We start from the raw sequence: 21,296 nt of genomic DNA, 5'->3' as shown, positions 1-21,296 counted from the left end.
TTTCTTCCCTCCCTCCCTCCCTCCCGCTTGCTAACTGACTTGGAAATGACTCATAGGGAAAAACTCCCAGAGAGTGGGGTTTACACCTTCCATTTTTGGTGACTCAGGAATGGCCTGAGAGTTGACTGTCATGTCAAAAGCACACTGCTTCGCAGAGCAAATCTTTTTAAAAACCATTAATTGTTTTTTAAATCTCTCCGTTTATTGACATGAACTCAGCTCCAAACTGAGCACACGGATAGTAGTGAACAGGGCAGGATGAGAACAAAGTGGGTTAATATCCGCTATTAGAGCTTTGTGCTGCTGTCTCAGTGGGACCTTTTATTGATCGGCCACTTGATGACAACCAGCACTTAAGCATTTTAGCGTTTTAGTCCTTTTCCCTCTTATACCGGAAATTTCATAATGGAAGGATGACTGATCTCAACCCTAACAAAAATCAATCAATTTCATTCTCAGATTTTAAGCCAGGCTGCATCCAGTACTAAACCTACCTCCGTCTGATGTACTCACATGCACCACCTCACTTGTGATGCTGTGCACCCCATTGAAGACTTGAAGCGAAATCCAATACTCTGTGTTAGGTTGTAGTTCTCCAATGACTGCTAGGTTTTCACTGCCGGGGATCTTCCTGGTGTTGTCATGGCCAGTGGTGTTCCATGAGAGGACATAATATTCAACATTTCCTTGAACATCCTGCAAGGCTGTAGAATTATTATTATTTTTTTAAAAAAAATCCAAATAATATTGGGGGGGGGGGAGAGAAACTGGAGATGAAAGAACAAGTAATATTATTCTTGCACGTTCTGGTACAGCATTAAGTTTACCGGTAACACTGGTTATATATGCAATAGACTTTCTTGTGCTCATGAAACTGTGGACTTTGAGCCTAGCGACTAGGCGCCAAGGTATAGTCAATCTTGTCAGTGCCAAATATATTAGAAGCATGGGGAGTAAACCATCTATTCGACGATGTATATGTAATTTGGATTCCTAAGCCCCTCTTGGGAACTGCCTTGAATGCTGGGTGGGAAGACCATGCCTTGGGGACATTCATCCACCACTCCTTGCACATACTGATTCCAGGTCAGCAGGGAATACACATGCCTGTCTATTTCACTAATTACATCTGGGCAAAGATCCAAATTATTGATTCATAAAAAAACCACACCCTAAGGGCCCCTTCAGCTGTTGCCAACCATAGAGAGAAATAAGCATCATGGAAGCAAAAATTTCATTCATAGCCTTCAGCATGAAGAACTGCCTCTATCATGGACCAGGATTTGGCTGTTTGGTCCCCACTCCCTCACCCCAGGAGGTCCTCGGTGGAAGCTGCTGCATGGCAACACCAGTATGAGGGTAGAATGCTGTCTGAATAAACCTGGCATCATATGGCTACCAAGTTTCTTTTCTTTTCTTTCTGAGGCCACATTTGAATGTGATTGTATTCTTTTGTGAGTCACTTTGAGGGCCTTCTGGAGGCTATAAACTGTGGTACCAGTATTCTAATCAAACAAACAACCAAATGTAGGTTGAGTCTGGGGCCATACACCATGTTCCCACATGCACCACTGAGTTGTAAGATTCATCCTCAGACATTACACATCCAGTATTGTTGAGAATTACATTCTTTGCATTATGGACGAGGACAAATCATGCCATATAAAATAACATTTTGGACACTTTCTGTTCTACTTAACGTGTGATTATTGTACTGAAAACAATGGAATTTAGGAGTGCTTATTTTAGTATGCCCTAAATCCTTAACTTTAAGCACAACCTAAGCATCTGAGGAAAAGAATAGCATCATTGCTACTGAGATGATGATGATGATGATGATGATGATGATGATGATGAATCTATATCTTACCCTTCTTCCTAAAGGAAGAAGCAAACATGTTTTTTCAAATGAAAAATCAGTCAGGGGCAAATGTTTGTAATACAAATAAAGGTCACATTACTCAAACCACTTAATCCAAGATGTACCAAATTTAGCTGCTTCCTGTGTATAAGACTACTTTTTAACCCAGGAAAATCTTCTCAAAAGTCGGGGGTCGTCTTATACGCCGGGTCATATTTCTTATATGGCGAGTATATCCCAAACTCTATATTTTAACTGGAAAAGTTGGGGGGGTTGTCTTATACGCCCAGACGTCTTATACGCCGGAATATACTAAAACCTTTAATTACGACACCATAAAGGACTGACTCTAATCCTATTTGGATTCCAATCACATTTGGGGATATCAGTGCATAGATAGGAAAAGTGGGAATCACACACATACCGGCCCCATCTTCCCATCCACCAAATGTGTGAACAGAACCTATGTACCTGCAATGTATACATATGTAGGCTCTTTGCATGAAATTAGATCACTGAAAAATGCAAGCTCCCTGGTTGTATGGGGAGAGGAAAAGTTGTGCCCGCATAGATTTGTTCAGAATTTGAGCGAATGCATGGAGAGACCATGCACTGATATACCATACCTTTGTTTCCAGCTTCTTTTATTTCTATAGTGCAATTTCAACAGGACCTACGTTCCCCCAACTTCTGTTTTTCACTCAAGATCCCACCAGAAACAAAGACATAAAAGAAAGCTATTTTCAAGTGATCTAGTTATTTGTGGGGAAGGCATAGGCCTGTGACAAAATGAAAACATTTGGAAGAAGGTAGATTGCTAGTTTGCCTAGTGTAATGCATTCCAGCAATGAAAGAATAAATGAGGGTTTGCTCTAATGACCCTCACTTGATGTTTAACCTTTGCATTCATAAACAGATATCTAGGAAATTTCTGCAGTAAGAATGAAAATGAAGCCAGATTGCATTACCTCTATCTGGAAGGTCAGAGGTTCAGATTACTAAAGTAATGAAACTTCAGCAGCCTGCTTCAGATCTATTAGGTTTGTCAGTTTTTATAAGCATGCTTACTTCAGGCATCCAATTATAAAATAAGGAGCCTATATTTGCTGAGAGTCACTAGCAAGTGCTTACAGACAGATTTGCATGTACATATTGAAGAATTAACCCACTGCTTTGATGGACAGGTAATCTGGATTAAATGGATATGTTCCTTTTAAGATGACACAGCACAAATGTGTACTTTTGCATGCACAGAAAATCCATAACTCTCCTGGATGTGAAGAAGAGTTTGAACCAAAATACTGGCTTCTGTGAGTCATTGTGCCAATCTCCCAAGAGCTCTGAATCTATGTCTTACTTTGCTCCGATTTTATTATAATTGACCACAACATACAAATTGTACAAACCAAAGATTTGTACATACATGGAGAGCAGGGGCAGGCACAGCAGGCATGATCTTGCCTCTCTTCTATACATTGATTATATGTATATGGAATTTCAAGGTTGAAAAAGGGGCTGGTTTCTTTCCAGGTTTTGTTTCCATCATTTTAAAGACATTTAGCTCTTAAACAAGATGCCAATGATCGTTCAGCTCACCTGAGCAAAGTAAATCATGAAAATGGATGACTTTGAGCTAGCTCATATACAGATGACCTACTGCAACTTCACTTAATGCTGGGGTGGCTAACCTTTTTTGGCCTGAGGGTTGCATTTGTTATTGGTCAACCCTTTCAAGGGCCACATCCAGGGGTGGACATGCACAAAGCATAAGAGAGTGTGAGAAAGCAGGCACTGCACAACCCAAATTCACTCTCTTGCTCGCACGCACATTACACACATGCCGGACACGCACACATACAGACTACACTTTCACCAAACATATAGTACACCTACAGACCACAAACCCGCTTAGTAAACACACACACACACACACACCACCACCACCACCACCTCCCCAGCATCTCATTCCCACTAGATGTAGTGGGGAAGGAGTGTTGGGGGTTAATGAGAGTCTTTTTTAGGTCTCCATCAATCTGTTCAGAGAGGGGGGAAGGTTGTAGAAGCCCAGGCCCCTCCCCCAGCAAATTGGAATAGGAGAAGTTCAATGTTACCTACGATGCACCTCTTAGCTGCTTAACTGTGGCACAGAATGAGTTTTGTAGCAAGTCAGAGCACTCTGGAATAGGAAGGAGCATGTCAATCTCTCCCAGTGTTTCCCAGGGTGCCTCAAGAATAATCAGAGCTGATTGGAACACTCTTTACTCCCCCTAGGAAACAATGGTGGGGCAGAGGGATACTGCTCCTATCGCTGCAAATAACTTTACTGCCAGTAAACTGAATGCGGGAAAGGTGGGTCATAAGAAACAGCTTGGCAGGACAGACCTGGTCCTGTTAACCACCCTGGCCTATTAACTTGCAACACAGATCAGACACCACAGATCAAACTTTCACATCCTTTTGATTGCAAAATGTTCCCTCAAAGTTCACATATTCTGCTGTCTGTCCTTAAGTGCAGAGAAATCAAGCAATTCACATACATGTGGGGAATAGCCCAGCCCTGACTGGGAGTCAAAATAACAAGGGCACTTACTTGGGGTCGACCACTTCACTTCTATAGCAGTATGGTTAAGAGGTCGTGCAGTGACGTTACTTCCCTTCTTTGGAAAACCCGCCAATGTTGTAGCGGCCACTTCTTCGCTTGATGTGTATCCAACCTCATTGTGCACTATGGTCTTGTATTCATATGTTGTGTACCTAAAGTATTATTACCATTAAAAGAAATAGAAAAATACCGGTATATATCCTTTGAAGAGTTGAGGCATGCTAAACATGTATTATTGTTCTACTAACCATGAAAAAGGAAGGCTGTTTTTCCTTTTCTTTTAAAAAGGTGCTTCTTTGTACTGTTTGAGATCCACGGACAAAGAATTACAGGTTTGCTTGAAATACCAGGCCAATACTAGCACAGTAACAATAAACAAAGTAAGATGCCATATAGGATTGTTATTGTTTTCCAAAGTAGTGAGGGATTACAGCTCAATTCAAGATGCAATTACAGCAATGGCAAGCTGCCAGCAGTTAGATATGAAGTTGATTCAATGGTGCTTTTTCCTCTTTGGGAAAACCCACTGATCTGAAACTCTGCATCCCACCCTAACAGTATTTGCCTCATGCTTCATCAGCTGATCCCAGCCAAATATAAAAACCCAATGTTTCAAATAACACAGCTGTGTAAGTTCAAGCAACGTGTGCTATAACAGCCAATGAATGAATGAATGTGTGAGTGAGTGTGAAAGGATAGTGTGAGGGACAAGGGATACAGGGAAGTCCCTCCCATCTTAAGTTCCAGCCCATCACCAAGCGCTGGAGAGAGTAAGGAGAGCTCTGCCTCCAGCGGAGAGTCAGGAAGTGGTGTCCGAGGCTCAGGCAGGGTTGTGGAGCCCATGCCTCAGGTGGGACAGGAAGTTGGACGCACGGGGGGGAGGCCAATCCCCCCAACTCCCGAATTGCGACGCAAACGTAGGGGGAAGAGGTTGGGTCTGCCAAAGTTGTGGTGCTGGAAGAAAACGCGCCAATCGCCATTCGGGAGTTCTGACACCTCACCTTAAGGATGCATTTTTACTGCTCTGAACACTGTAAATAATCAGCACTTAATAAAAGCCTTAAAAGACCATGCTGGAGTCGTTACTCTAGAGTAGCCATACCAGGCCCTCTGACAGCAACTCCCGAATCTTTTTTTGGCTACTTTGGAGTGCAGCGATGAGCGCTCAAGAGGCTGAGCATTGGAGGCTGGAGGCCGAAGCAGCGAAGCAGGAGCTACAGAACCTCACAGCGCACGCACAGCAGCAATTGCATGCCGCTCAGGAGGAGGCGCGAGGGGCGCAGGAGGAGCTGAACAAGCTGGTGGACCAGGTGAGGACAAAAGAGGAGACTGAGAAACAGCTAAGGGTGATGGTATTAGACCTGCAGAAAAAGTTGGAAGAGGAGAAAGCCGCTAGAGGTGGGGGGGCACCCCAGCCGCAGCTAGTCCAAGTGAGAAGGGGACAGAGCCTAGTCACCAAGTTCAGCGGAAACCCGAGGGAGTACCTCGGATTCGAGACAGAAATAAATTATGCGCTGGAATTGCATGCAGCAGAATTCCCAGATGACGCGCACAGAGTCTACTTTATCATAGAGCATTTGACGGGGGCCGCCCGGGAATGGGTAAGACCGCTCATCGCGCAAAAAAATCCTTGCATGAAGAACGCAACTTTATTTCTAGAAGCTTTAAAATTAATGTACGCTAGCGACAGTGAAATGGAGGCCACTAAACAGGAGCTTCATGACTTAACACAAGGAAAATCGACAGTTAGGGACTACTGGGCGAAATTCACCATGCTGGTGCACAAACTGGGGTGGGATCTGAACAGTGAGCCAGTGAAATCAGCCTTCTACCTGGGTTTGCATGCAGACGTTAAGGATGAGCTGGCAAGAGGTCCTAGACCGCAGACTATGGATCAGCTCAGCAAAGCGGCGCTAGCGGTGGGGGTGAGACAGGAATCCAGATGGTATGACAAACAAGCGACGCGCGCAGCAAAACCTTGGTTCCCACGCTCTCAGGACAGACCACATCACCAAACCCCACCCCAGGGACCGCCCCCAGACCCGCCCAGACCAAGCCCAGAGCCGGAACCGATGGAGATCGGGGGAGCGCGCGTGCGGGCTTTTCAAACCCCGGCGGCGCCAAGACGCAAGGAGGGAAGAGGCGGGAATTGCTTTCTCTGCAACTCCCCCCGGCATCGCGTCAGAGACTGCCCTCATCGCAGAGAGTGGCAAGGAAAGGCGGGAACGGTTGTACCTTCCCCCACTGACGTAGCACCACAGCAGGGAAACGAGACAGCCTGGCTGCAGGAGACAAGGGGCAGCAGCCAGGCACAGTCAGCAGTGAACAGCCCCAGCCCGCCCACCCGCACAGAGAGGAGCAGAGCCAGCCCACCCCTCCCAGAGCAGGAGTGGTTCTAGAAGTCACGCTGACGCTCCCAAATGGCTATCCCCTGACAGTCCTCGCCTTAATTGACAGTGGTGCCTCAGCCAACTTCTTCTCGAGAAACTTTGCAGAAGAGCACCAGATCCAACTTCTGCAGCTGGATTTTCCCCTGCACGTGGCAACCATTGACGGCAGAGAGCTGCTGGGAGGGGCCATCACTCATCAAACCCCCCCCCCATGAGAATGACAGTGGGAAGGCACTCAGAGACACTGGCTTTCAACGTCACGACCATCTCAGACCCCCCCATCGTTTTGGGAATGAGCTGGCTGGCGCGCCACGACCCCTCCATAAGTTGGCACCAGAGATGCATCACGTTTGGGTCGGACTTTTGTCTGGAACATTGCATGCAGCACCAACCAGGGGAGGGGCCTCCGATAGCCACGGTGGCCACCATGCACGTCAAAGGGGGTGAGGCGATACCCAAGCCGTACTGGGACCTGCAGGAGGTCTTCAGCGAAGCGGAGTCCGACCACCTACCTCCACACAGGCCTTTTGACTGCCAGATCAACCTGGTGCCAGGGGCAACTATACCCCCAGCCAAGCTGTACGCCATGTCAGACCAGGAACTGGAGGATCTGCGCGCTTTCATCGACAAGAACCTCAAGCGGGGGTTCATCAGAGAAAGCAAGGCAGCAGGGGGCAGCCCGGTCTTCTGGGTGGACAAGAAAGACACGCAACAGCGCCGTCTGGTGGTGGATTTTAGACGGCTGAATTCAGTGACAGAGCCAGTGGCTTTCCCCATGCCCAGAGTGGATGATCTTCTGACAGCGGCACGCAGGGGCAAGATTTTCACCAAGCTAGACCTAAGAGGGGCGTACAACTTGATCAGGATCCGGGAGGGCGATGAATGGAAAACCACGATGTTCACGCCTCTGGGCTCTTTTGAATATCTGGTGATGCCCTTCGGGTTGCAAGGGGGCTCAGCCTGCTTCCAGGCCTTCATGCACCACGTCCTGGGGTCCCTCCTCTTCAAGAACTGCTTGGTCTTTCTGGATGACATCCTTATCTATTCCAATGACCCAGTGCAGCATGTGAAGGATGTCAGGGAGGTGTTGCAGCGCCTGAAGGACAACCACCTGTATGTGAAGCTGGAGAAGTGCAAGTTTCACACCAAGGAGGTGGACTTCCTGGGCTACAAGCTGTCAGACAAGGGGCTGGCGATGGACAAGGACAAGGTGCAGACCATCCTGGACTGGCACAGCCCCAGGACGCGCAAAGATGCCCAACGCCTACTAGGCTTCGCTAACTTCTACAGGAAGTTCATCAAGAACTTCTCTCGTGTCACGGCTCCCATCACCGACTGCCTGAGAGGCAAGCAGAAGTTCAGGTGGACACCAGAGGCACAAGCAGCGTTCGAAAGCCTCAAGAGGGTATTCGCTTCAGACCAGCACCTGTTCCACGTGGTGCAGGATGCGCCCCTACGCCTGGAGACAGATGCTTCTGATAAAGCTGTGGGAGCGATTCTGTTGCAACTGGACGCCAACAGAGAGTGGAGACCCTGTGCCTTCTTCTCCAGGAAGCTGACCCAGCCTGAACGCAACTACACAGTTTTTGATAGGGAACTTCTCGCGATCCACGCTGCGTTCCAGCACTGGCGACACTTCCTGGTGGGCGCCAAGCACCCCATCCAGGTGTGCACAGACCACAAGAACCTGGAGTTCTGGAGAACGGCCAGGGTGCTCAACCAGCGGCAGATACGGTGGGCAGAGTTCTTCTCGAACTTCAACTTCTCCATCCACTACATCCCGGGGGAGCAGAACGTCAGGGCGGATGCCCTCTCCCGCAAGCCAGAGTACATGGAGGAGGAGTTGCCACCAGCACCGAGGCACGTTTTCCCCCCATCTGCATGGTCATGCGGTGCAGCAGTGGTGAGCGAGGCAGAACTCACCGCACTGACGGCAGCGGATGAATTTGCCACCCGCATCTTCAGAGACCTGAGAGGGGGGAGGGAGCAGGCCAAAGACTTTGAGGAAAGGAGGGGTTTGCTTTTTTACAGGGGAGCCCTGTACCTCCCAACCAAACAGCTGAGAGGTAAGGTTCTCAAGCAGATGCACGACAACCCAACGGCGGGTCATTTCGGAAGGGACAAAACCACTCACCTAGTCATGAGACACTTCTGGTGGCCAGGGGTGCGGGAGGATGTTCGGGATTATGTCAGGGGATGTGACACCTGCCAGCGAGCAAAGGTGGTCAGAGCGCCACCAGCAGGTTTGCTGGAGCCATTAGCCACACCGCACAGGCCGTGGGAAGTAGTGTCCATGGACTTCATCACAGACCTGCCGTCGTCCAGGGGCAAGACCGCAGTGTTGGTGGTGGTGGACCTCATGTCCAAAATGTGCCACTTTATACCGTGTGCCAGGGCGGTCTCGGCAGAAGAGACGGCCAAACTGTTTGTGGACCACGTATTCCGACTGCATGGATTGCCTTTAAGAGTTATTTCGGATCGTGGCCGCCAATTTGTTTCCAGGTTCTGGCGACGGCTAATGAACCTCCTGCAGGTGGAGGTCAGCTTGTCGACGGCTCGGCACCCGCAGACCAATGGACAGGCGGAGCGGGTCAACGCCATTCTGCAGCAGTACCTGAGATGTTACGTCAGCCAGAGGCAAACGGACTGGGTGGATCGCCTGCCACTAGCAGAATTTGCCTACAACAATGCGGTGCACGTCTCCACAGGGGTGTCGCCCTTTAAGGCCAATTACGGGCGCGACCTCAGATCTTTCCCGGAGAGGGAGGGGGAGGAGGAGGAAGAGGGCCCACAGGCAGAGGATTGGGCAGAGGACCTGGAGACGGTGCACCAGCAGCTCCGAGAACACTTGGAGAGGGCCAAGGAAGCGTACAAGAAGGGGGCAGATCGCCACAGGCGGCCGGGAGAGGTCATCAGGGTGGGGGACAAGGTTTGGTTATCCTCGGAAGGTCTTCCCACCAGGGGGCGATGCAAAAAGTTAGCACCCAGGAGGCTGGGCCCCTTCACGGTCACGCAACAGGTCAACCCGGTAGCCTTCAGGCTAGCACTGCCGGAGGACATGAGAGTGCACCCAGTGTTTCATAGATCACTGCTGTCGCCGTACAGGGAAAGTACCAGGTTCAGGGACAGCGATCAACCTCCAGAGGGAGGGGGGGAGACGGGAAACGCCCGACAGCTCAATGAGGCAACTGAGATTTTAGACTCAAGGAGAGGGGTGAGAGGGCTGGAGTACCTGATAGCATGGGAGGACACTCCGCCATCCCACAATGAGTGGATACCGGCCACGGAAGTCCCTGAGGAATTTTTAGTGGAAGAGTTCCACGCCCTGTTCCCCCACAGGCCCAAGCCCTGGCACATGGAAAGGGAGGGAGAGGGGGAGGAGCAGGAGGAAGGGATAGCAGGCAGCAGCTCCCCATGGAGATGGGAAGCGGAATTTGAGGACACGGAAGAAGAGGTGTGGGTTTCACCGAGGTCGACGACGTCAGAGGCAGGAGAGGACTGGCAGAACATTTTTACTCCCACCAGCTCTGATGCCACTGACTTCTTGGGATTTCCGTCTTCTCAGGGGGAAGGAGAGAGATCGCCGGATTGGGGGGAAATTTTCACACCCACAGGCTCGGATGCCACTGACTTCTTGGGATTTCACTCGTCCCCAGCAAGCAGAGAGCCACTAGGGAGGGGGAGAGAGGAGCCTGGGAGGGGGGTGGATGTGAGGGACAAGGGATACAGGGAAGTCCCTCCCATCTTAAGTTCCAGCCCATCACCAAGCACTGGAGAGAGTAAGGAGAGCTCTGCCTCCAGCGGAGAGTCAGGAAGTGGTGTCCGAGGCTCAGGCAGGGTTGTGGAGCCCATGCCTCAGGTGGGACAGGAAGTTGGACGCACGGGGGGGGAGGCCAATCCCCCCAACTCCCGAATTGCGACGCAAACGTAGGGGGAAGAGGTTGGGTCTGCCAAAGTTGTGGTGCTGGAAGAAAACGCGCCAATCGCCATTCGGGAGTTCTGACACCTCACCTTAAGGATGCATTTTTACTGCTCTGAACACTGTAAATAATCAGCACTTAATAAAAGCCTTAAAAGACCATGCTGGAGTCGTTACTCTAGAGTAGCCATACCAGGCCCTCTGACAGATAGCCTCATCTAAATACTGTATTTAAAAAAAAAAGTTATAACCAGAGAAAACCCCTTCTCCCCTTTAATCCCTTTCAAACACAACCAGAGGTAAAGGGTCAGAGCCTAAACATATAAAAGTTGTACACATAGGAATTAGAACTCCACTCCTTCCCATCCAGATACTCAGTGGATGTGGAATTGTGCATGACAAATAGCACCTTTGGGGCAGATAGCATCCTCAAGGTTACCTTTTGGTGCGAAAATGGAATTGTGGGGAGTGACTGAAAGCCTGCTCCAATAAACTGCAATCCTAATCAGGATAATGCCCCCACCCCCAGCCATCTGCAATTTTTGGAGAAAAGAAAGTGGAGAGGTGGATGCATTCATTTTTCTTTCCTTTTGGGGTGGTGGTGGTAAAAGAGTTGCACTCGTAACAAAAAAGCATGCTTAATCTACTTTGTACTTTGACTCATATTCTTTCAAACTTCACTTCATCCTTGTAGCGGCAGCCAGTCTACAGTACTCCCACCATTCCCAGACTATCAATTAATCCTCCCCTTCCTCCCTATGCTCATTAACCTCCTCAAACTTACTCCAGAGTCATCTGTATTTCCTACAGTGAGATTTCCTTCTGGATACACAAACGACAAAATGACTGCAAATTTATCTTACGACACTGTTCTCAAACGTCCTGCCCATGGATAATCTTCTCTACATCTAGCTGTCTTTCAGAGACTCTTGTTCAGTATTGCTGATGCTCAAATGATACGTGATGTTAATGTTCTCTTTTTTGCTTGCAGCCTAAACTTGCCTCTAAGAGAACAATCTCCAACTGAAAACTGGCACAGAGGGCATTTTAATTTCTCCTTCCCTTCTGGGGTTCCACCTCCAATTCACTTCAATCCCAGCAGCATTTGGTCATATGTAGGGAAAGAAGTGGATATCTGAATCTTTTCCTTACAATGCCAAAAGAAGATGGGGTGCTATATGGAGGTGGATAAAAGGCATGATAATAAGGGTTGGTAAGCCCCAATGTTGGGCTCCTATTGGAAATTATGCCTTGACTGGCATAATATTTGCACATTGTTGAATTCCACCCTATGTTATTCCTCTCACTGAATGTTATGGCAAAATTAGGTTACTCCCATAATTTATAGTTACAGGTAGGTAGCCATGTTGGTCTGCTGTAGTCGAAACAAAATAAAAAAACAATTCCTTCCAGTAGCACCTTAGAGACCAGCTAAGTTTGTTATTGGTATGAGCTTTCGTGTGCATGCATCTGAAGAACTTAGCTGGTCTCTAAGGTGCTACTGGAAGGATTTTTTAAATTTTGTTTCCCCTGATTTATGCAATTAATTACATACATTGTCGTTAGTTATTCCCTCTCAATGCAAAGGAAATATCATTTGCAGAATAAAAGGAACAACAGTGTATACTGATCATATTCATTTACTGATTTCCGTTCTGAACACAGGACTAATAAACTAACATAGGCAATTTCCACTTCCATTTCATTTTTTGTTAGAATTCTCCAACATCCCTAATGGCAGCCCCCTCCCCAGGCTGTTCCCTCTGAGCACTTCAACTGTTCCCCTCTACTGGGTATCAGCTATTTGTGTCATAAAGCCTGTCCTTTAACCCTTGAGCTAGCCAGCTGTCCTCAGGTGTGGTGGAGAACACTCTCCTGTCATCAGTGTTGAAGACTGAGCTACCAGTCCACTTAGAATGGAAGGGGCTACCATCTTGTCCTTCACCTCAGGCAGCAAATGCCTTAGGCTAGCCTTGTTTCCTAGGCAAACACATCACTAATTTACAGTGCAGATCCCTGCTGTGCAGATGCCCTGCATGCCAATGTATAAGCTGGTGCTTGTATGATTTGACTTTAAAATTAAATACGTGTAAATGGCTTGCCTTCTACCCTGGTACTGTAGTTCAAATCTTGCTTTTCAGGTGCTCTCTTTAAAACAGAACAAAAATTGCATGCAACATGCAGGAGTCACAAAACAGCAAAAACCCAGGTGTGTTAATAATGGCAAATGCCAAAGGAGGTGACAGAAAATATTTCATTACATAATTAACATGTTCACAACACAGAGACACGAGCAACACTTTGAACTATTAAGCATAGACTATACAAAATGCCAGCATTTGTTTTTATAGTTTTTGTAATCTCACCTGCTAAGACCCTTATCTTCATAAAACCACTGAGTTCCTGAGTAAATATTGTGCCAGAGATTTAAATCTTCAGGGGGATTTGATGCAAGTGGCTGCTGGATTTTACGTCTCAGGAGCTCATATCTAACACAAAAGACAAGCAGAACGCTGGGATTATCTCAACTAATGTTATTACACAAAAATCAGGTTGCTTTTAAAAGTCACACACTATTTTGTTTTTACAACTAAAGTTTTTTTAAAAAAAACGTTTCAGGATTTGACACTTTTTGTAACTTACCTAATTCATTTCAAAACGGATGACGATATGTTTTACAACACTTCTTTTATTAGAAAAAAGAATCTGAGAGTATTTAATGATTTATAACATTAAACATTTGCATAACCTTTCAGGATAAAGGTAAAGGTACCCCTGACTGTTAGGTCCAGTTGCGGACGACTCTGGGGTTGCGGCGCTCATCTCACTTTACTGGCCGAGGGAGCCGGCATTTGTTCGCAGTCATGTGGCCAGCATGACTAAGCTGCTTCTGGCGAACCAGGGCAGCACACGGAAACGCCGTTTACCTTCCCGGCAGAGTGGTACCTATTTATCTACTTGCACTTTGACGTGCTTTCGAACTGTTAGGTGGGCAGGAGGTGGGACAGAGCAACGGGAACTCACCCCGTCGTGGGGATTTGAACTTAAATTTAGTACAGCACATTAAGGAAGAAAAGCTCAATGGAATCTGTACAATTGAATTCACAGTTGAAGCTATATCCACAATGCAAATTTAAACTGGATAGAATTGGTTTAATTACAACGGCTTCCAAAAATTTCTGGAAGCTAATTTTGACTGAGAGTTGTGACAAACAGGCTTGAAACCAATCACCTTTGGGGATGTGCCTTACTTGTTTCAGGAATTCTCTTGGCCCTATTGTAACCATCACTACCTTTATTCTTGATGTTCCAAGGTGAATACCAGTGAGTGTCAGTAGCAAAAAAGACAGCACCCACAGACAAGATAGAGGTATCAGCAGACTCATACCCCTGACCTGTACGAAAATATTGGTGAGGGCAGAAGTCTAAGAGCCCATAATCAGGACTGAGTGTGTTCAATAACCATTGTGTATGGTGTGAGATAGCAAAACAGGGGTTATAGGAATGGAGTATCTTGTAGAAATATACAGCTAGCTGACTGACTGGAAGAGTGAATGGGAGAATGGAAGCTCTGACTTGTTCCTCCTGATTTCTGATTAAATTTAAGCGAATTTATAAAATAAATTCTAGGATTGTACCATGCACAGTTTGGTTTTACCAATGCATACAGGGCCATTGATAAAACAACGCAACAAAAGCAGGCTTGACGTGATGGTATGCATGATCGCGCCAAGATTTGTCTCGTGCAGTGTTTTACTAAGGCACACTTGCATCTTTGGAAAACATCACAGAAAATGACGCAACTGTATCTCTACCTCTCCATCCCCCCAGAATTGAAAGAGGTTGTACAGTGGTGAGCCAACCTTTATTGGTCTAAAGGCAATAAACTGAGATGGATAAAATGGGGGGGGGGTTTCGTGAGTGAATAGTTCTCTAGAGAGCTGACATGTCTGAAGGAGAAGGTTCAAGGTCTGGGGTAGTCATTGATGCGAAACTGTCACCTGAAGCACTGGTTGTTCCAGTGGCAAATAATGCCTATGCCCAGTTACAGCAGGTTCTTCAGCTAGGACTGTTCCTGAACCAATATAATCTGGCCACAATAATTCATGCTTTGATAACTTTCCATACAAATTACTACAATGCATTCTGGAGCTGCCCTTGAAGATGATCTAGAAGATGCAGCCAGTGCATAATGTAGAATGGTGAGTGGTGTTGTCACAGGAAGCACATCACTCTCATTTTAAGACTGCTGCCCTGGCTGCCAGTGAGATACCAGGAACAATTCAAAGCGTTAGTACTAGTGTGCAACCCCCTAAATTATTTGGGACTCAAGTACTTGAAGGAGTGCCATTCTGCATATGCCGCAACCTACAACTTACAAAGCCCTTATTTCAGTCCGTTTGCTGCAGAGAGTGGGAATACACTCTGCTCTGAAATTCCCTCCCAGGGTAGACCTCCCAGGAGGCATCTGAATATGCCCTTATTTGATCATGCCTTCAGAAGGGGACAGGTATTGTTAGTCTTATCAATGTAACTTTCATTACTGTATATTGTTTTATTTGATTTTAGGTTGTTAATAGCTCTGGGCACCCTTCATGGAGGAAGGGAAGAAATGTAACTAACTAACTAATAAATAAATAAATAAAATAGGTACAATCTCAACACACACAGTTTGTTTTTTTGGATTGCTTCATTAAGGCACTCAGATACACACATGCATTGGTATTAAAACTCCACCCACAGATAATCTCGATACAGTTATATGTATGGTTACATTCAAATATTTGTTTTGCTGTAATTAATCAATGCACACGTGAACACTGGCAATGTAGATTAAGGAACTGAAGGAACTTAAAACTACAGTAAACTGCACATACACAGCACTGTATAAAATTCAGAGATAAAACACTAATAGACAATTGTTGCATTGGAACACATTTAGATTAGGCTACGGTATTTAGGAATGACAATGAAATAAATAAGCTGTGGATTGTGCTTTGAATATATCTTTGTTATAGTGATTCAGTTCATCACCACCACCACCAGTTTATTACAGTCAACAGACCAATGTTTTGGTTGAAATCAAATATAGTAAAGGGACTCAAGCTCAAGTATTCAAATTTCAACTCATTTGTGGATTGCAAGTTTGTTTCTCTTTGTATAAATTTCACCTCTATCCCAAGAGAAACTGAATCCCAAAGTTAACACCACCAAAATATACTGCTGTCTTCACATCATAGGAACCATTTCAATGTTATTAGTTTATCAATGTCAACAGAACCATCCTCTCCTCCCCGCCTCCTGAAACCCGCAGAATTATTTAGTTCTGGTTGGTCTCTCTGTAATTTGATGTAGAAGCCATGAGAAATATCACAATCTTTTAAAGCATTGGATAGTGACTGCGTACAAATCGCCTCCACTGGTGGCAGGTGCCCTATCCTCTCCTCTCCCCAACACATTGTGCTGAGCAACTGCTTCAGTGGTTGTTCTGGTTGGAAGCAGCATGGCACACCATGAAGAAAATGAAGTTTTCAGGTGCAGCTTATGTTGTGTTTCTTCTCTTACCAGTGGTGAGAGAATCATGCTGTAAATATATACAGAAATGTAGATTGCTTCCCAAACCTAACTATTTCATTATTCTGCAATGCATGCAATTAGTCTGCTGGAATGTCTCATAGTTACATATTAAGCAAGAAAGAGAATAAGATCTCATAACATATGTATAATTTCCTTTTTTCTGAAGTCCAGAGGGTCATTCCAGGGCTACACCGGAAGAACTGCTTTGTAGATAGGAGCAGGAAGGTCCAAGACAGCCAGTATAGAAAGATTGAAACTTTGATTCTACAGACATGTGGTGCGTTGGCAAACTCTTCTGCACCTGCATTTTCTATCAGCTCTCTTTCTTGCTCCATTATGTTGGCCAACATCAACCCAAAACAAAAGACTTTGGGATCTAAGTGAAGGTGGCTGAACTTCCAGAAAAATATGGAACCATCTTAAGGACAGAAAACACATCGCAAAAAAGAATGGTCTCAGATAACACACAAATGGGAATTCTGCTTTCATAGTGCACAAATCTAGAACTACAATCTGTTCCATGCTGATCTGTCTGCCACAGAACACCTTGTGGATTATATTGGGAAGCATTTCAGGGCCCTGGAGAAGTCTAAAGGTAAAGGGACCCCTGACCATTAGGTCCAGTCTTGACCGACTCTGGGGTTGCAGCACTCATCTCACTTTATTGGCCGAGGGAGCCGGTGTACAGCTTCCAGGTCATGTGGCCAGCATGACTAAGCCGTTTCTGGTGAACCAGAGCAGCACACAGAAACACCATTAATCTACTTGCACTTTGACATTCTTTCGAACTGCTAGGTTGGCAGGACTGGAGAAGCCTACCAGTCCTCCAATGATGAGAAAATATCCTACAGAAATACTCAACATCTCCCTGGTCCTGTGGTGGGCCAGCAGTCTTCTCTGCCATTATGGAACATTTTACTTCAGGAAACCCTGGAAACCGTCCAAAGAACCCTAGGGTTCCTGAGACCACAGCTTAAAAACAATATCTCTGGGCATATGTAGAGACCCATATTTTCATTAAGTTGCATATGTTGCTATTTACATTACCTTATGTGGGGCCCATTGGGCCTGGATGGTGGTTGCCAGGAAACCGCAATAAATGATTCACTGATTGGAGTCACAGACAATGGACTAATGCCTTGGGGGAGGGTTGGATGAGTCATCACGTATGTAGCCAGACTTTCTGTGCATCCTCCAATGTAGTCACCGCCACCAGAGCAAGCCACTATGGTGACTGAATAGTTTGTGAAAGGGATCAGATTGGTTACTACGTGGTTCATTGAAGATGATAAGTTGCTGGTAAGGGTGATTCGAGGGTCTGGCATGCGGATCTCATAACTAAGTATTTCTCCATTCAGTATGAAAGGAGCCTTCCAGGAAACCTGGGGAAAAAATAAAGTTTTTTTTTATTTAAAGAAAGAGAATTTTACAAGAATTTTTTTTTACAAAAAACAACTCTCAAATTAGCACAGCTCTGACAGCAATGTTTTCTTCTGATATGGCTTATTCTAGGCATTTGCTTCCAATTATTTTCAGGTCTCTATTTCACATTATATGGCCATGTTAAAAAAAAATGAGAAGAAGAATTGTCAGCAGTTCATGGATCTTAGCATACTATCACCAAGTCATTCTGGCACCTGAAGCAAACCACAAAATAACACCCTCCCCACCAGGGAAGAAGGGGTTGGTGAAGATCTACATCAGGAACAAGGCAGAAATAAAGATCGACATCAGGAACAAGGGTGGGAGAATACCAGCAGCACCTTCTCTTCACCAAGAGGCTGCATGGTCTAGCCCCACCCACACTGCCATGTTAGGATTCCTCCTAATTCCTCCTAATATGTAATAGTTCTCTACATGTACATCTGTTCACATGGATATCTCCTCCAGGCAACATTAATCAGGGAAGCACTGGCAAAGCGCATAACAACGGCCATGGGTGGGGCTAGTCCATGTGACCCTATGATCACTCTCTGTGTATTCATTCAATGTATGGAGTGGGCATGTGTGCCTCCCTATAGAGAGCAGCCATTAGGGTGTACAGATTTAAAATAGACTCCATAGGGTGGCGTCTATTTTGGACTGCATAAGACACAGACCTCCCCATAGTAAAATGTGAAACAAAGGGAACATAGTTGTTCATTATTTGAAAGATCAAACACAGAGATGGGCAGTGGAATATGCTTTTATTCATCCATATGCTATATACTTTCCTTCATCCTTTTAAATTCTTTAAATCAACATTATTGTATTAACCATTCTTCCGCTATACAGAATATTTAAACAGACTAGCCTTAATAAAAATAATATTAACAAATCATTAATCACATGATTAATAATTAAACAATTTACTGGCATTACCTATGGGTAATGTCAGACACTAACCAACTAAAATAATTAAGATTATCTATTACAGTATTATTAAGGGCCACATATGAACAATATTTAGAAATATGTTAGTACAAAGTAGGAGGGCAAAGTCTGAGTATTTTATACTCAATGTTTCATTTATAATTTACATACCTTTGTAAATTATAAAAGAAATATTTATAATTAAATTGAATATGTTGCTGGACTTCATTTCCCATTATCCCTGACCATTGGCCATGCTCACTGGGGTTGATAGGAACTGGAGTCCAGCTACAGCCACAGGACCTCAGATTTCCCATCCTTGCTTTAAAGAGTATGTTAATGTCAATCAGCTGGTAAAATGTGAGTGCTATAAAATAAATAAAATCATAACAGAATTATCAAAGATCTTTCCCCTAGTCCTCAAACAATTATTGACTGACCACTCTTAGATCAGTAATTTCACAGTCGAAAATATACCAATGTATAAACAGGCCAGATGTTAAGAACTCATTAAATTTTTAGACTGTGATACTTGTAAGGCACCTAGCAACATAATTTTTTTAGGAACACTGAAGGTCTTGGGTAAAAAGAACTTGGAACAGTATTAAAGAAAACATTGTTAAATGCATCTTTTAAATCACAGGAGCAGGAACAGCTTAACAGTAGCCTATCATCATGGAAAAGATTTCACTCTGGCAAGGCTTAAAAATTCCTATTCAGGTTTTTTTTGTTACTCCTAACTCACAACATGAAAGTAAATGACAAAAGCACCACACAAAAACAAATCTAAAGCTAGGGGGAGGCAGAACTGAATCCTTCCTAGTTATTTGCATTATCTTCATCCTCCCTAATGAAACAGTGTAAAATCATCCAAGCAAGGCAATATTATGCTGTAATTTACAACATGAAAGAAAAGATATTTCTTCCTGCTACACCTTACATGTATTACAATGCACAACTGATGTAAAACCCTGTTATGTACTGAGCTGAATCCTAGAACAATAGGATTCAGAATCAGCGGGAGCTACCCAATCCAACTCCAGGTGGAAGTGAATCCGCAACCTGATTGGCCTGCTGGAGCAGCCAATCAGGCGGCTGGCAGAAGTGAATCTGCTACCTGATTGGCCTGTAGGAGCAGCCAATCAGACTGCAGGCAAAAGTCAATCCACAATATAATTGGCCCACAGGTGTAGCCCTGAAGTAGCCAATCACGCAAGGCCCATTGTGTAAATAATGTATATAAGCAGATGGTTTTGGGAAAAGATTCATTCGTCTTCTCTTCTCCTCCTTGATGACTATGAGCTGAATAAAGAGCATGAAATTCACTCTTGACTCCGAGTATATTTCACTGGCGACGAGGATGGGATCCTGCTGAGCTGACCGCCACCACACACTGCACCGCAGCACCGCCACCTGCTGCACCGCTGCATCGCACCGTGCATCCAGGCTTCAGCTCCAGGACCCAAGGAACCCAGAATGGCAACCGACAGCAGCTTCTCGCCATTCAAACCAGCATCAGGAGACTGGGAAGGGTACGCCGCCCGTTTCAACTTCCTCCTGCAAGCGAAAGAAGTCACCAACGATGCCATGAAGAGGGCGACATTCTTCAGCGTCTGTGGAGAGGAGACGTTTGAAATTGCCCGGGCTCTCCTTGCACCTAGAGATGTCGCTACCGTCTCTTACAAAACAATAATGGAACGGCTGAAGGAGCACTTCTCACCACAGCCCTCGGTGGTAGCTTGCCGAAATGCCTTCTACGCAAAACGGCAAGCCCCGGGGGAAACCATAACTGGGTTTGTGACCTCCCTCCGCCAAGCCGCCCGGTTATGCAACTTCTCAGAATTGGAGAACATGCTTCGTGACCGCCTCGTCGGTGGCCTGAGGGACGAGATGTTGCAACGACGCCTCTACGCCAAAAAAGACCTCACGTTCCAGATTGCTCTGGAGGAAGCCCTGGCAACCGAAGCCGCCGAGAGGTCAACGCAAGAGGCACGACCGGCCCCGCCATCCCAACCGAGGGTCTACCACGAAGACCTCACCGACGAATCCGAATCTGACAGGGAGGAAGTACACCGAGTACAGCGGCGCACTCAAGCAGCACACACACCACAGCAGCCTCGACGAGAAGGAGGGAACTGTGCAAGCTGCAGGGAGAACCACGAGAGGAGGACCTGTCGTTTCCGCAACGCAGAGTGCAGGCAGTGCAGAAAATTGGGACACATCGCCCGGGTGTGTCGGGCTCGACTCACCCGTCGACAAGCATCAGATGACCGACCCAGGAGCCCCAGGTCACACGGCACCATGCACCAAGGCAACTCGACGGAGATCACGGACTACCAGGTATTCCAGTTGCCCCATCCCAGCACAGAGAAAATTTATATAGAGGTACAGATAGAGGGAGCCCCATGCCGCATGGAGCTGGACACGGGTTCAACTCTATCCATAATCTCGGCCCGAACATTAAGGGAACTGTGCCCTAATGGGGGTCCCAAACTAAGGCCGGCCCCATTCACCCTCCGGGACTTCCAGAAACGTAAGGTCCCTACTATGGGGGTGGGGACCTTCAGGGTGCAATATCGAGGGCGAAAGCAACAA

General features: G+C 46.1%; 1 protein-coding gene across 1 annotated transcript in view; it reads right to left on the bottom strand.

The window, feature by feature from the left end:
• The window catches only part of USH2A (usherin), a 455,954-nt gene that overhangs the window by 132,614 nt on the left and 302,044 nt on the right, over positions 1 to 21,296 (bottom strand). Inside the window, exons 42-45 of the mRNA XM_088666687.1 lie at positions 17,397 to 17,731; positions 13,139 to 13,261; positions 4,452 to 4,615; positions 495 to 704 (exon numbers count right to left, since the gene is read on the bottom strand). Coding sequence (XP_088522813.1) covers positions 495 to 704; positions 4,452 to 4,615; positions 13,139 to 13,261; positions 17,397 to 17,731 — 832 coding nt within the window. The remainder of the gene's footprint in view (positions 1 to 494; positions 705 to 4,451; positions 4,616 to 13,138; positions 13,262 to 17,396; positions 17,732 to 21,296) is intronic.

This window comes from Zootoca vivipara, chromosome 3 (assembly GCF_965207765.1).
Source record: "Zootoca vivipara chromosome 3, rZooViv2.hap1.1, whole genome shotgun sequence".
Classification (NCBI taxonomy): Eukaryota; Metazoa; Chordata; class Lepidosauria; order Squamata; family Lacertidae; genus Zootoca; species Zootoca vivipara.
The sequence above is the reverse complement of the archived record's forward strand: the minus strand, read 5'-3'. Positions and strand labels throughout refer to the sequence as shown.